At 41.1% G+C, this 14510-nt stretch overlaps 1 protein-coding gene across 1 annotated transcript in view; it reads left to right on the forward strand.

Annotated features, from left to right (window-relative positions):
• LOC126210425 (uncharacterized) overlaps window positions 1-14510 on the forward strand; it is a 54742-nt gene that overhangs the window by 18268 nt on the left and 21964 nt on the right. Inside the window, exon 2 of the mRNA XM_049939656.1 lies at window positions 9828-9936. Coding sequence (XP_049795613.1) covers window positions 9859-9936 — 78 coding nt within the window. The 5' untranslated portion in view covers window positions 9828-9858. The remainder of the gene's footprint in view (window positions 1-9827; window positions 9937-14510) is intronic.

Genomic DNA, 14510 nt, shown 5'->3' on the forward strand with positions numbered 1-14510 from the left:
TAGGGCACTGGACTTTGTGTTGGGGAGAGAACTGAGTTCCCGGCTAACCATTTATGTAGACGATTTACTGATTGCTACAGAAACATGGCAAGAGCATTGCGAGTTATTGCGAAAAGTTTTTGTTGCTCTACAAGCAGGGGGCATGACACTTAAGTGGAAGAAATGTGAATTTGTAAAATCGGAAATAAAGTTTCTGGGGCACATTATTACTACAAACGGCATTGGAAAAGATCCGGAAAAGTTAAGTGCAATATCAGGGTGTCCAGTTCCTAGAAATAGAAAACAATTGAAAGCCTTTTTAGGTTTATGTGGATTCTATAGAAAATTCGTCAAAGGGCAAGTTTTTAATAGTCCTCATTTGAATAATCTACTTAAGAAAAATAGTGCTTTTGTGTGGACTGAAGGGTGTATGAGGGATTTCGAAAAATTAAAATACGAACTTTTGAGTGACAATATTTTGCATCACCCCATACTCTCGGAACCTTTCCATATGAGTACTGACAGCAGTGCGTATGGAATTGGTATAGAAATTTTCCAAGAAATCTGTAATGGCGAAGAAATCGAACACAGGACTATCGCGTTTGCAAGTAGAACTCTAACAAAATACGAGAGAAACTACACAATTTCGGAAAAGGAAGCTTTAGCCATTATATGGGGGCTAAAGAAATTTAGAAATTATCTGTGGGGCCATAAGCTCGTTATACATACTGACCACAAAGCTTTAACTTTTCTTAAAGATTGCCGTTTACTAAATGGTAGGCTAACTCGTTGGGCGTTGTACCTACAACAATTTGATTACGAAATTTATTATGTCAAAGGTACTGAGAATTATGTGGCAGATGCTTTATCTCGATTGCCTAATGGTATGAGTGAAGTGCCAAATGAAAATGGGGAAGAGGGTACTTTTCAGATAAGGTATATGAATGAGGTTTCAGGAAAGAGGAAAATTGAGCAGATATGTAAAAATATGAGATACCATCAGAATGAGGATTCAACCTGGAAATCAGTGAAGGTAAAATTTGACAGTGTGCAGTATCCTCAAATTAAGAAGTATTATAAAATTTATAAGGGCATTTTATATAGGAAGAAAGATTTAGTTACTGAGGAATGGAGGGTATGTTGGCCAACCCAGTTTGACACCTATGTCATAGATTATTTTCATTTAGCATTGGGGCATAGTGGGCCAAAGAAGTGTTCAAATAAATTGAATAATGTAATAGTGATTACTGGTAATATGAGTAAGAAGGTAAAGGAACGAATTAAGTCATGTGATGTCTGCCAAAAGGCCAAAGTGCAGAACAAAACTAGTAGGGGACTAATGCAAAGTACGTTGCCTGAAGACACCCTAGACTTATTATCGGTGGATTTATATGGCCCCCTCCCAAAGACTTCGGGAAATTGTGCATATATTTTGGTGATTTTGGAAGTATTTTCAAAATTTGTGAAATTATACTCCTTGAAAAAAGCGACAGCAAAAGCTGTATTTAGTAGGATGGTCGAATACTTCAGGACCATCGGGAAACCCAAAGCAGTACTATCTGACAATGGACCCCAGTTCATATCCAAAATTTGGAAGGAGGGAATGGAGAAAGTTGGTGTGGAGGTCAAATATATTGCCGCCTACCATCCTGCAAGCAACCCGGTTGAAAGGTACATGCGAGAAATCGGGAGATTGTGTAGAACATACTGCAGTCACAATCATAGAGCCTGGGGCAGATTTATATCGGATTTTGAGAATGTCATGAATACATTACATCATGAAACTACAGGATTTCCACCGGAAGAAATTTTGTTAGACAGAAGTAGTAAAAGTTTAATTGAAGAAAAACTAGAGTTTCCACCTTGTACAAGTTTGAGGTTGGATCAAAAGAAAGAATTGGTGATAAAAAGGGCAAAGCAAAAAGCTGAAGCTAGATCTAAAAGACACAATAAAAATTTAAAAGTTTCAAAATTTAAAATTGGAGATTATGTTCTTTTAAAAACCCACGAAAAGTCTAGTGAACTAAACCATGAAATTTCAAAATTTAAATATATTTATAATGGACCATATATAATACAGAATATTCCACATGACAATGCTTACTACCTGATCTACCCAAAATCCAAAAGACCTTTAGGTGTAAGAAATATTGTGGACCTGAAACTGTATGTTCCTAGAAATGAGTGAAATATGAATAATCAGAAAACGACTGGCAATAAATGTGCTGTATCTTATGCTGAACCCAAGTTATTCTAAAAGTAACTAATCTTTGTAAATGTCTGTATACCCTTGAAAGTGTGCTAATGTAGTTATGTAAGTTTCAGATTACCACTTGTACCGTAACTGTAAAAATGTATGGAGAAAGGATAAAGGCTATAAGCCAGATAAAAGATGGGCCTGTCAAAAAGGAAAATGGGCAGTGTATGAATCATGATATGAAGGACTGCCAAATACTAATGAGGGCAGGTAAATAGTCGATGGAAAATTGTAAATATGATCCAGAAGAAGTGACAATACGAAGTGAAAAGGACTGCCCAAATCCGCATAATAGGCAGCAAATAGGTGTATTTAAATTTTTTTGAATATATGTGTGTGTATTTTGTTTAGTAAGTAAGGAAATGGACTGCGATTCAAAACAAGCAGCGACAAATTATTTTATAGTGTGTACAAAATATGCAATTGTTTTGTAATTAAATGTTTGTATTCCATAGTTTTAAATTATTTCTTTGATAAAATTAGGAAAAATAATTAAATTACTATTTTAGTAATGTTATGATGATAAGTTGGACTGTGCAAAAGGCACTTGAGTAAATGACAAGTAAATGTTTCTGGTATGTTTAAAAAAAAAAAAAAAAAAAATATAGACCTATATAATGTGAGTGAAAGGAAGTATGTGGTATAAAATTTTGGACATTTACGTAAAAGGATTCAGAACAACTGTATAAATGTAATATTTAGTGTTCCCATTAAATTTACACGTTGTGAAAATTACTGGAAACAGGGGCATGTGTAACGACAACTGTATCTATAATAATTTTTTCCTCTATGAATTTAGATAAGTTAATGTTGCCAGGGTTTTGAACTTCTTTTTCGGCTCGTATAGTGATGTTAAAGAAACTGCGAGTAACTTTTGTAATGAATATTATTATTTATGTTAGATTTCAGAGAATGTGATAATCAAAAGAAAGTGTACTTAATGTTAAAAATATTGTAAAATGTGGAAATTGTAATTTAAACACTTGGTCCATACGTAGGTAATGCATTAGAATATGTGTAATAGAAAACCTGTGGTGAATACCCTACCTGTAGGGGAGCGGGAAAAGGTGGAGGCAGGCGAACGCGGGAAAACGCACACTGGGCGCGGTTCGGCGCAACGGGCACAGCAGTCAGTCGGAGGCGAGCATCAGTAAGAGTCGGAGGGGTGAATTGGTCAGAAGAACATGTACTGTACCGAGGCGGCTACCTAGGAAAAGTGGATTCCATTGAGCCTCGGGTACACCGATTCCGACGATTATGTGGCATGGCTATGTTCTGAGGCACAAAGTTGGAAAGATTACGACGCTAAGAAGATGGAAAGTGCCTATGTAGCGTGAACCTTAGCCGCGCTTGTATGTGTGCCGTGCTACCCGCTATCTCGCTGCTCGCCAACCGCCGCACCGACTTGCACAGGTCAAACCTTTATTTCATCTTTAGAAGTGTAAATGTGTGGACCAGTGACGAAACTGTTTCTAATTGTGTAATAATAACGTGAATTTTACCAGAATTGCTTTAGCCATGACTTATCCTGATCACTGACCTAGACAGGATCCTTACCTCGTATTGTGCAACCCGAGTATCCTGAACTGAAAGTTTATAATTAGTGCAAATGAGAATTATCAGCAATCATACTTTTGCTATAAAGAAATTTAAAAGTTCTGTGAACTATTGCAAATGTTGGTAGAAGTATAAATAAACTGAAAGATAGTCTTTTGAATTGAGTTATCGATGCTATTCGATTAACTTGAGACAGAACTAATGACAGTTAAATTATTCAGAAGTAAAACAAAAGATTGGTTATCCATTGATTGAGAAATTTGAGTGTTAATTTGACTTTTAGTAATTAACAGTTTCAGTATAACGACCATAACAGTTTCAGGCCCCCCCCCCCTTTTTCTTGTTCATTCTTTCAAACCTTGAAATGTGTTGATCAGATTTGACCAGTAAAGTCAAGTTCTATATTAATCCTAAGTGTATTAGTGTTGTTTTCCAATTTTAATAGTGACATTGTATGTGGGTTTCAAAACTGGGTATCCTAGGGCAATCTATGCCCGATCTCAGTCTGATCAATATACAAAAATGCAATCTGTAGTAACCATTGATGTGTGGTGGTGTGTGAATTTGTCTCGTCCAAATTAATACCAAGATAGAAAGCTTTAGTTCAGTGGATTTTCCGGGTCCAAACTTTGCCATATAACGCATCATTACTACGCGTGACTAGGTTTGTACATGTAACAACTTGTACAAGGAAAAGTTCACTCATTGCCTAAGTAGGCTGGCGACCGGATTATTAATCAAAGGTAGCATCTACTGTGATTACTTCTTGTACATGCGAACGAGCAATTGTGCTTCACATATGTTTGACGCATCACTGTGGTTATTTACTGATTACAAGTCCGATCTTGCTTCTATTAGGTACACGCGGTCAATTTATGTACTAAAATCCTTGTTTATAAGGTGAAGCCCGTGAACTTATTACAGTACAGGCTTTATACAGCTAACGCACGTCCGTTTAAGGGCGGTAGCGTTACAAGTTTATCGTGTGACTGAGATGGAGCTTGGGTAGCAGCCCGATATTCGCCTAGGGGGCTGTGGAGGAAAGCGCGGAAAAAATGTGTGTGAAATCTTATGGGACTTAACTGCTAAGGCCATCAGTCCCTAAGCTTAGACACTACTTAACCTAAATTATCCTAAGGACAAACACAGACACCCTTGCCCGAGGGAGGACTCGAGACCGCTCGGCTAATGCCGCGCGGCGAAACAGCGGAATAACCACTTCGAGACTGGCCGGCGCACCGACCTTCGACGTTAATCCGCCGGGCGGGTTTGATCCAGGACCGCGATTTAACACTCACAGCTACTCGCGCGAGCCCCATTGCTGAATAAGCTGTTAAACGTTTTATTGTTAAAGCAACAGTTGCAACAATATGATTATTTTCAGTTTTATTGATTGAAAAAAAAAATACCAATTTGCATCCCTATATATTAAGCGAGCATTTCCCCTCACCACTGACAAGGGGAGGCCGCCAATTGTGAAATTCAGATTCGATTCATACTGCGCATAATAAAAGCTCATGGCCAGAGGTGTAATGTGGCAAAGCACTAACATGCACTTCTCAGCCGTTGTCGAGAAAATCGACAGTTACAAGAAACCGTTGCAGTGAAATTTCTCTCTACGATTATTAACATTCTCCAGCGTCGTGGCGCAGCGGTAAGCGTTCGGGTTCGTAATCCAAAGGTCGCCGTATCGAATCTCGCGCCATGCAATTTTTTTTATAATTAGTTTTTTGTAATTCAAATATATATATATATATATATATATATATATATATATATATATATACTATTAATGAATTGCTTATGCATGTTGGTGAAGGTGGATAGCCGTCCAATTGTACCGCCTCCATTTTTCCGTTTGTTTAATAGGGTGTACCAAAGCTCTACCGTCCGCACTGATTTTCGACGATGTTATAAGTTGCGCTAGGGACGGCATCTACCTTCTTTCGAAGTTAGCAGGCAACTACGCTAGTTATGCGGCGGCTCTTTTCGGCCCATTCAACGTCTGTTCTTCAAGTGTAACGAGCGAGTAACGGAGTTTATATTTCATACCTGCCACAGCAAATTTGTGTTCATGGGGTGTCTATTCTAATTCGAACGCTTGACTTTACGCTATACGTATTCCTTTCGGAATATCGTTTCTACGTCTTCCGTTAACTATACGTGGTTAACATTATGAAGACAATTAATAACATTTGTGAAATACAACTTTGTTTGCGGAAAACATAATCATGTTCGAAGTCGCCAGTTTTTCCACGACAAGCGACTTTCAACAACTTATTACATGCATAATTGTTACAACTGATTGCCGGGAATTATATATTTGAACATTTGAATTACAAAAAACAAATACTAAAAAAAAAAAAGGTTGCATGGCGCGAGATTCGATCCGGCGACCTTTGGATTACGAAGCCGAGCGCTTACCGCTGCACCACGACGCTGTAGGAAGTTATTAATCGTAGAGAGTATTTCACTGCAACGGTTTCTTTTAACTGGCGATTTTCTCGACAACGGCTGAGAAGTGCATCTTGGTGCTTTGCCACATTACACGTCTGGCCATGAGCTTTTATTATGCGCAGTATGAATCGAATCTGAATTTCACAATTGGCGGCCTCCCCTTGTGAGTCCGCGCGTCGTTAACCTGACGCTGTGGGAACTTTTGCCCTGCGGCAAAAACTTGCCAGCCAGGCCGGCTCTCCTCTTAGAGTGTATAAAAAGCACTCGCCAGAGTGGCAAAGTGCAGTTTGACGTCGCTGACGTTGCTGCCTGTGGAAGTTGCCGTCAACCCGGCGTGTTTAAAATAGGCGAGGCCAAGGGCAGCGGACACGGGTCACGTCCAGCAACCTGCCGAGGACGGCTAAGACGCCAGGGGGGCTCACAGATCGCACACAGAAACTATTTCGTTACACACACACAAAAAGGAAACGTGCACGCGGAAGACATACCACGTTAATACCTCGTAATGCTCTGATAATGTACTCAGTTCGACGACGAGGAGTGTCCTCAAGTTTCTTGAGGTATGCTAAATCCGAGTGAAGAGACTCATTTATAATTTCATCCCGCAGAGCTATCAATCTGCAGGAATTGCTGCGTTTCTCCTGTCATAGCAAAAAGTGCCACACATTTTCTACGGATGTAAGATCGCGGGGTTCAAAACGCCAATCGAGGTGCTATAGCCTGCCTGGGTCAAACCAGGAACGTATGCCCGCGTACTTCTGAACACGGCTGTTGTCACATTGAAAGACGAGAATGTCTACAGCGTATCAAACATGAAGATACGCACTGTCACATTGTTGTCACCAACTGTCAAAATCCTGAATAACCACCTTTGGCAGCGTTAACCGCTGCGAGACGTGCATGAAGTCAGTGATGTTCTGGAAGACACCGACAGGAACGTGGAGCCATGCGGCCCGCCAGTGTCGCCGAGTGGTTCTAGGCGCTACAGTCTGGAACCGCGCCACCGCTACGGTCGCAGGTTCGAATCCTGCCTTGGGCATGGATGTGTCTGATGTCCTTAGGTTAGTTAGGTTTAAGTAGTTCTAAGTCTAGGGGACTGATGACCTCAGACGTTAAGTCCCATAGTGCTCAGAGCCATTTGAACCATTTTTGCTCTGATAATGTACTCAACTCGACGACGAGGACTGTCCTCAAACCAAACAAAATTGGGGGTACTATTAAATTTCTGCTGCAGGTGCAGCTCTCCTCAAATGAGGGATCGTCTTTGGAAATTTTACCACCTACATTGTTGTTGTTGTTGTTGTTGTTGTGGTCTTCAGTCCTGAGACTGGTTTGATGCAGCTCTCCATGCTACTCTATCCTGTGGAAGCTTCTTCATCTCCCAGTACCTACTGCAACCTACATCCTTCTGAATCTGCTTAGTGTATTCATCTCTTGGTCTCCCCCTACGATTTTTTCCCTCCACGATGCCCTCCAATACTAAATTGGTGATCCCTTGATGCCTCAGAACATGTCCTACCAACCGATCCCTTCTTCTGGTCAAGTTGTGCCACAAACTTCTCTTCTCCCCAATCCTATTCAATACTTCCTCATTAGTTATGTGATCTACCCATCTAATCTTCAGCATTCTTCTGTAGCACCACATTTCGAAAGCTTCTATTCTCTTCTTGTCCAAACTATTTACCGTCCATGTTTCACTTCCATACATGGCTACACTCCATACAAATACTTTCAGAAAAGACTTCGTGACACTTAAATCTATACTCGATGTTAACAAATTTCTCTTCTTCAGAAACGCTTTCCTTGCCATTGCCAGTCTACATTTTATATCCTCTCTACTTCGACCATCATCAGTTATTTTGCTCCCCAAATAGGAAAACTCCTTTACTACTTTAAGTGTCTCATTTCCTAATCTAATTCCCTCAGCATCACCTGATTTAATTTGACTACATTCCATTATCCCCGTTTTGCTTTTGTTGATGTTCATCTTACATCCTCCTTTCAAGACACTGTCCATTCCGTTCAACTGTTCTTCCAAGTCCTTTGCTGTCTCTGTCGGAATTACAATGTCATCGGCGAACCTCAAAGTTTTTATTTCTTCTCCATGGATTTTAATACCTACTCCGAATTTTTCTTTTGTTTTCTTTACTGCTTGCTCAATATACAGATTGAATAACATCGGGGAGAGGCTACAACCCTGTCTTACTCCCTTCCCAACCGCTGCTTCCCTTTCATGTCCCTCGACTCTTATAACTGCCATCTGGTTTCTGTACAAATTGTAAATAGCCTTTCGCTCCCTGTATTTTACCCCTGCCACCTTCAGAATTTGTAAGAGAGTATTCCAGTCAACATTGTCAAAAGCTTTCTCTAAGTCTACAAATGCTAGCAACGTACGTTTGCCTTTCGTTAATCTTTCTTCTAAGATAAGTCGTAAGGTCAGTATTGCCTCACGTGTTCCAGTATTTCTACGGAATCCAAACTGATCTTCCCCGAGGCCGGCTTCTACTAGTTTTTCCATTCGTCTGTAAGGAATTCGTGTTAGTATTACCACCTACATAATCAATAATGTCTACTTTAAAGCTGAACTGATGTATGGGCAATTACATAATTTTTTTTTTCGTAATGAAGGCTAAAGATTTCGAATTGTTATTGATTACCACCTACATAATCAATAACAATTCGAAATCTTTACCCTTCATTACGAAAAAAATTATGTAATTGCCCATACATCAGTTCAGCTTTAAAGTAGACATTACATTGTATTGTGTTGTATTGTATTGTATGGTACTGTATGGAACAGGGGACCTAGAAACGACGGAGAGGCTTCGTTCCCGCCGTAGCCCTCAGCGGTTCACAACCACACAATAGGTTACAGCAGTCCACTCACCCCACCGCCGCCCCACACTGAACCCAGGGTTATTGTGCGTTTCGGCCCCCAGTGGACTCCTCTGGGAACATCTCACACCAGACGAAAGTAACCCCAAATGTTTGCGTGTTAGAGTAATTATGGTGTACGCGTACGTGGAGAAAGTGCTTGCGCAGCAATCCCGGATATAGTGTAACTCAGGTGGAATGAGGGGAACCAGCCCGCATTAGCCTAGGCAGATAGAAAACCGCCTGAAAACTACCCACAGACCGGCCGGCTCACCGGATCTCGACATAAATCGGCCGGGCGGATTCGTGCCGGGGCACCACTGTCGTTTATTCTTCTTTTTTTCTGATGATCAGCTTCTTGCACTAAAATAACTGCTGCACTTGCGACGACTGCTAAATCCTCTTCTTCCCTCATAATATCAGCAGCTGAAATCGTAATTAAAACGCTACTTTATAACAATAACAAAATGGAGCAACGTTGGCAAGTTAGCACTGTCAATTGCGATACCACATCGCCGAATCTCATGGCACCAAGTACTTGGTTTGGTGTGGATGCGAAGCCGAACGCCAATGCATTGGCGATCAACGTTCGGCCGAATACACTTTCTGTCGTTTGTCGGTCATCCTTGGCCTGGTGCCTTAATGCTCTCCAAAGCGATCAGCATCTGCAGATGATGTCACTCTCGCTCCTCCTTGCTTTCAGAAGTGCCGAGGTTCAACGCCAGGACTCCGAGATGGTGGTGATGCTCAACACGTGCTGCGCGAGGTACGAACTACGGAAGGGCTGCATCATTATAGGAGCCTTCTGGCTGGTAAGTGTGTTGACAAATTACGTCATCCCGGCATTATTCAGTCAGCAGCCTCAAACCTTTATTTCTGTCCCAGTACGGCGCTAGGTTTTCATGCACCAGGAGCTTCCAAAACATCAGAATCTCAACCGCAGAAAGAAATACTTATGCAATTTTGTCATATGATGACATGATGGAGACCGTGGCTGCTGTTTGAAGACAAATGGTGATGGTGTTAGGACAGCAACCAGCCACAAATTTACTTTCAGTTCCTTTATTCAAAGGATACCGTTACCGGTTTCGAATCGTTGTGATTCAACCTCAGACGGTTTACACGCTTTCTTTATGACATGTGGTGTGATTTTTACAGATTAATTCTCCTAAAATATAAATAATGCATAATTATAAACACGCCACACACAGATGGTTGCGTTACAGATTTTCGTTGCATGTGACTGACGTGAAACGTCGGTTTGGAGTGTTTGTTTCCATAACATTCGTCCATCAGATGTAAATGCATTCCCACTGCGTTCTTGTTGCACACGTAAATTGTTCTCATTGAACGCTTTAGACTTGTCACTGAGAAGATTTCTACCACGCACCACATGTTTTGATACATACAAAGAGCTTACAAACATATGAGTATCACAGATGCTATGGTATATCGCAACATTTGACGATGATGTCCTATGTTTGGAGAGGATCATATATTCATTTACGCAACTGTAATTCCTTTTACGCTAGTACAGAGACATTGAATTTTTGAGATGATATTGTTAAATTAATTATATATATAAAACTGTATAGGTAAAATAGTATTTTTTAGTTACATTTAGCATCATGAGAATTATAGTAACATATAAATTTGCTACTTGATCTGCAGATAGGTGTACTAATATTATTTGCTTTGGAAGCTGGAAAGTAATTTTTGGAAATTTTTCAGGAAAGGGGTGTTAGTTAACTCTGTTTGTTCGTTACGGATATAGTCTGGGGTGCTGTTTTTGTATGTGTGTGTATTTCTAATTCTTCTAATATTTTCATAGTGGCTCCTTTTTCTGCTAGATGCAAAATTTTTAAGCTGTCCTCAATGTTTCCCACTGAATGGTTTTCTTCAGCAATATGGGCTGCAAATGCTGATTTGTTCAAGTTACCATGTCTTAAAGCATCAATGTGTTCTTTGTATCTTATTTCAAAACTTCTGCCTGTCTGTCCAATGTAGAATTTTGGGCATGCATCACATTTGAGTTTGTATATTCCTGATTTACGGTAGGGACCCTTGGAGGTATTTACATCATGGATTACTTTTTGTTGTAATTTATTATTTGTGGAAAAGCTAATTGTGATATTTTTCTTCTTTTTAAATAAGTTTGCTATTTGGTATGAAAGTGGGCCTATGTATGGGAGAGTAGCATATTTAGGTTTGGCTTCAGTGGCACACTGATTTGGCTTGAAGTGACTGCTGTGAAGTGGATCTGTGGTTTTTGTCTCCATTTTGTTGTGGAGTTTTTCTATTATTGTGGGTTTATATCCATTATTATGAGCAACTGTTTTAATTATATTGATTTCATTTTGTTGGACTGTGTCACTCATTGGTACTTTTTTAATTCGGTGTAGCATCGTTCTGAAATATGCCATTTTTTGTTGGCGGGGGTGGCAAGATGAGTTGCCAATACTGACATCTGTGGTGGTAGGTTTTTTGTAAATACTAAATTGATGTTTATTGTTACTATTGGAAATTTTCAGGTCAAGAAAGTTAATGGTTTTATTTATTCTCTGAATATAGAGTGGCGATCAAAAAGCTTCCGTTCGATTGCCAATCAGGCAAAATCACCGTGACCACCGGCGTACCAGATTGAAGATATCCATTCGGTGAAACTCCGTGTGTTGCTGCGTGAAGAAGTCCGTAAATGCGTGTTGCAAATCGTCGTCCGACAAGTGTCGTTGACAAAGGCCTTTTCTAATGGATCGAATGTGTGGTAATCCCATGGGGAGAGGTCAGGAATATATAGAGCGTGTGTTCGAGTGTCTCCTACTTGAGGGGGGCGTAACTTCTGCGTTACGACACTTGCGAGTTGAGGACATCCGTTATCAGGAAGCAGCAGCAGCCCTGGACGCAGTTCTGCACAACGGTGATTTTCAGCAGACATGCTGCCCCTCATACATTCTTCATTCTCCGATGCATGTCTACCCGTCTAAGAGGAGCAGTACGCTGGTCCTGTTTGGACGCATTTGGTAATAATTCACCATAGTTTACTTTTCCGCATTTACCGCACGCACGTCAAGAAGACGCGAATGCCACACTAATCCCTTGAATGAGATTTTCACTCTGCAGCGGAGTGTGCGCTGATATGAAACTTCCTGGCAGATTAAAACTGTGTGTCGGACCGAGACTCGAACTCGGGACCTTTGCCTTTCGCGAGCAAGTGCTCTACCACGTTTCATATCAGCGCACACTCCGCTACAGAGTGAACACCTCATTCTGGAAACATCCCCCAGGCTGTGGCTAAGCCATGTTTCCGCAATATCCTTTCTTTCAGGAGAGCTAGTTCTGCAAGGTTCGGAGGAGAGCTTCTGTAAAGTTTGGAAGGTAGGAGACGACATACTGGTAGAAGTAAAGCTGTGAGGACGGGGCGTGAGTCGTGCTTGGATAGCTCAGTTGGTAGAGCACTTGCCCGCGAAAGGCAAAGGCCACGAGTTCGAGTCTCGGTCCGGCACACAGTTTTAATCTGCCAGGGAGTTTCACACTAATCCCTTGTTTGCATGTAGGTGCTTATACACCCGCATCGGTGTCGCGCTACGTTGCATACACGCTGCGGCAACGCCCTCAAACGTAAATTTTTTGATCGTCCATATAGGTTATGATTTTAGAAAGCTAACGAAGTGAGGAAAGCAAAGGAATTCGACTCCCACAATATGATGGCACAAGACGGTGAATACAATATGAAAACTAACTAAACTTTTTGACATTTTCATCTCGATAATTTACAGTGCAGAATTTGTAGAACTTGGATGAGTAAGAAGACCAGAAACAAGTGACTTTCAGATCAGGTTCTTATAAAAATGACACCCAAGAATTTAGAGTATTTTTCTTTTATTTATCAGTCTTCAGTCACGTATCTGTAGTCAGGCCATGTGCTATATTGAGTGGCAGTTATTTTGCAGAAAACCAGTCCATTTATTAGATTTACACCTGCTGAAAATTCCCTAATGTATCTGATTAAAATACTTGCTTCCTCTGCAAATATCACCATTTTAGATCATTACATACATGATCATTTACTCGTATAGAGGGTGTTATGGGTATAGGTACAGATATTGTGAACACCGCTGCCTTAACACTCACCCACTTCAAAATGTCAATTGTTGTTTCTTCCTGCATCTATCAGCCTTCTCGCAAAAACATCACAAAATTTGCTACCTGATTTTCCAGGATGGTCTTAACTGCGGTACAAAATGGACTACACCTGTCAGTATAGACTATCCACTTTACATTCAAGTACACAGACCTGAATACCTGACCTGCTGCCCTGGCGAAAATAAGCATTAATGGCTTCCTTGTGCCATGCATACTTGGAGATACTGGGTGACGGTTACTGAACTATACGAAATAATATCGTCATAACTGTTGAACAGTTGCGTTACGACGTTCAAACTGCACGGCTTGCCACGGGATATGACGGGAATTAGTATGGTTTGGTTTAGCGACGAAGTTCACTGTCATTTGGATGAGATCGTCAATAAACAACCGACTGGGGGACGGAGATTCCGTATTTCGCGATCGAGAAGTCTCTCGACCCTCAACAGGTGACTGCGTGGCGTGCAATGCCCGGTCACGCAATAATCGGTGCGATATTCTTTGGTGGTGTGGTGACTACCGAACCGTACGCGAAGGTTTTGGAAGTTTATACAGGGTGATTCAAAAAGAATACCACAACTTTAGGAATTTAAAACTCTGCAACGACAAAAGGCACAGCTAAGCACTATGTCGGCGAATTAAGGGAGCTATAAAGTTTCATTTAGTTGTACATTTGTTCGCTTGAGACGCTGTTGACTAGGCGCAGCGTCAGTTGATGCTAAGATGGCGACCGCTCAACAGAAAGCTTTTTGTGTTATTGAGTACGGCAGAAGTGAATCGACGACAGTTGTTCAGCGTGCATTTCGAACGAAGTATGGTGTTAAGCCTCCTGATAGGTGGTGTATTAAACGTTGGTATAAACAGTTTACAGAGAATGGGTGTTTGTGCAAAGGGAAAAGTTCTGGACGGCCGAGAACGAGTGATGAAAATGTAGCACGCATCCAGCAAGCATTTGTTCGCAGCCCAGGAAAATCGACTCGCAGAGCTAGCAGAGAGCTGCAAATTCCACAATCACCTGTATGGAGAGTCCTACGAAAAAGGTTAGTTATGAAACCTGAACGTCAACTACCCGAGGCGATGGATCGGCCGCCAGGCAGCCCGTGACAGAGCACTTCATCACTGGCCTCCCAGAAGCCCTGATCTTACCCCCTGCGATTTTTTCTTATGGGGGTATGTTAAGGATATGGTGTTTCGGCCACCTCTCCCAGCCACCATTGACGATTTGAAACGAGAAATAACAGCA

This window comes from Schistocerca nitens, chromosome 10 (genome assembly GCF_023898315.1).
Source record: "Schistocerca nitens isolate TAMUIC-IGC-003100 chromosome 10, iqSchNite1.1, whole genome shotgun sequence".
In the NCBI taxonomy this organism is placed as follows: domain Eukaryota; kingdom Metazoa; phylum Arthropoda; class Insecta; order Orthoptera; family Acrididae; genus Schistocerca; species Schistocerca nitens.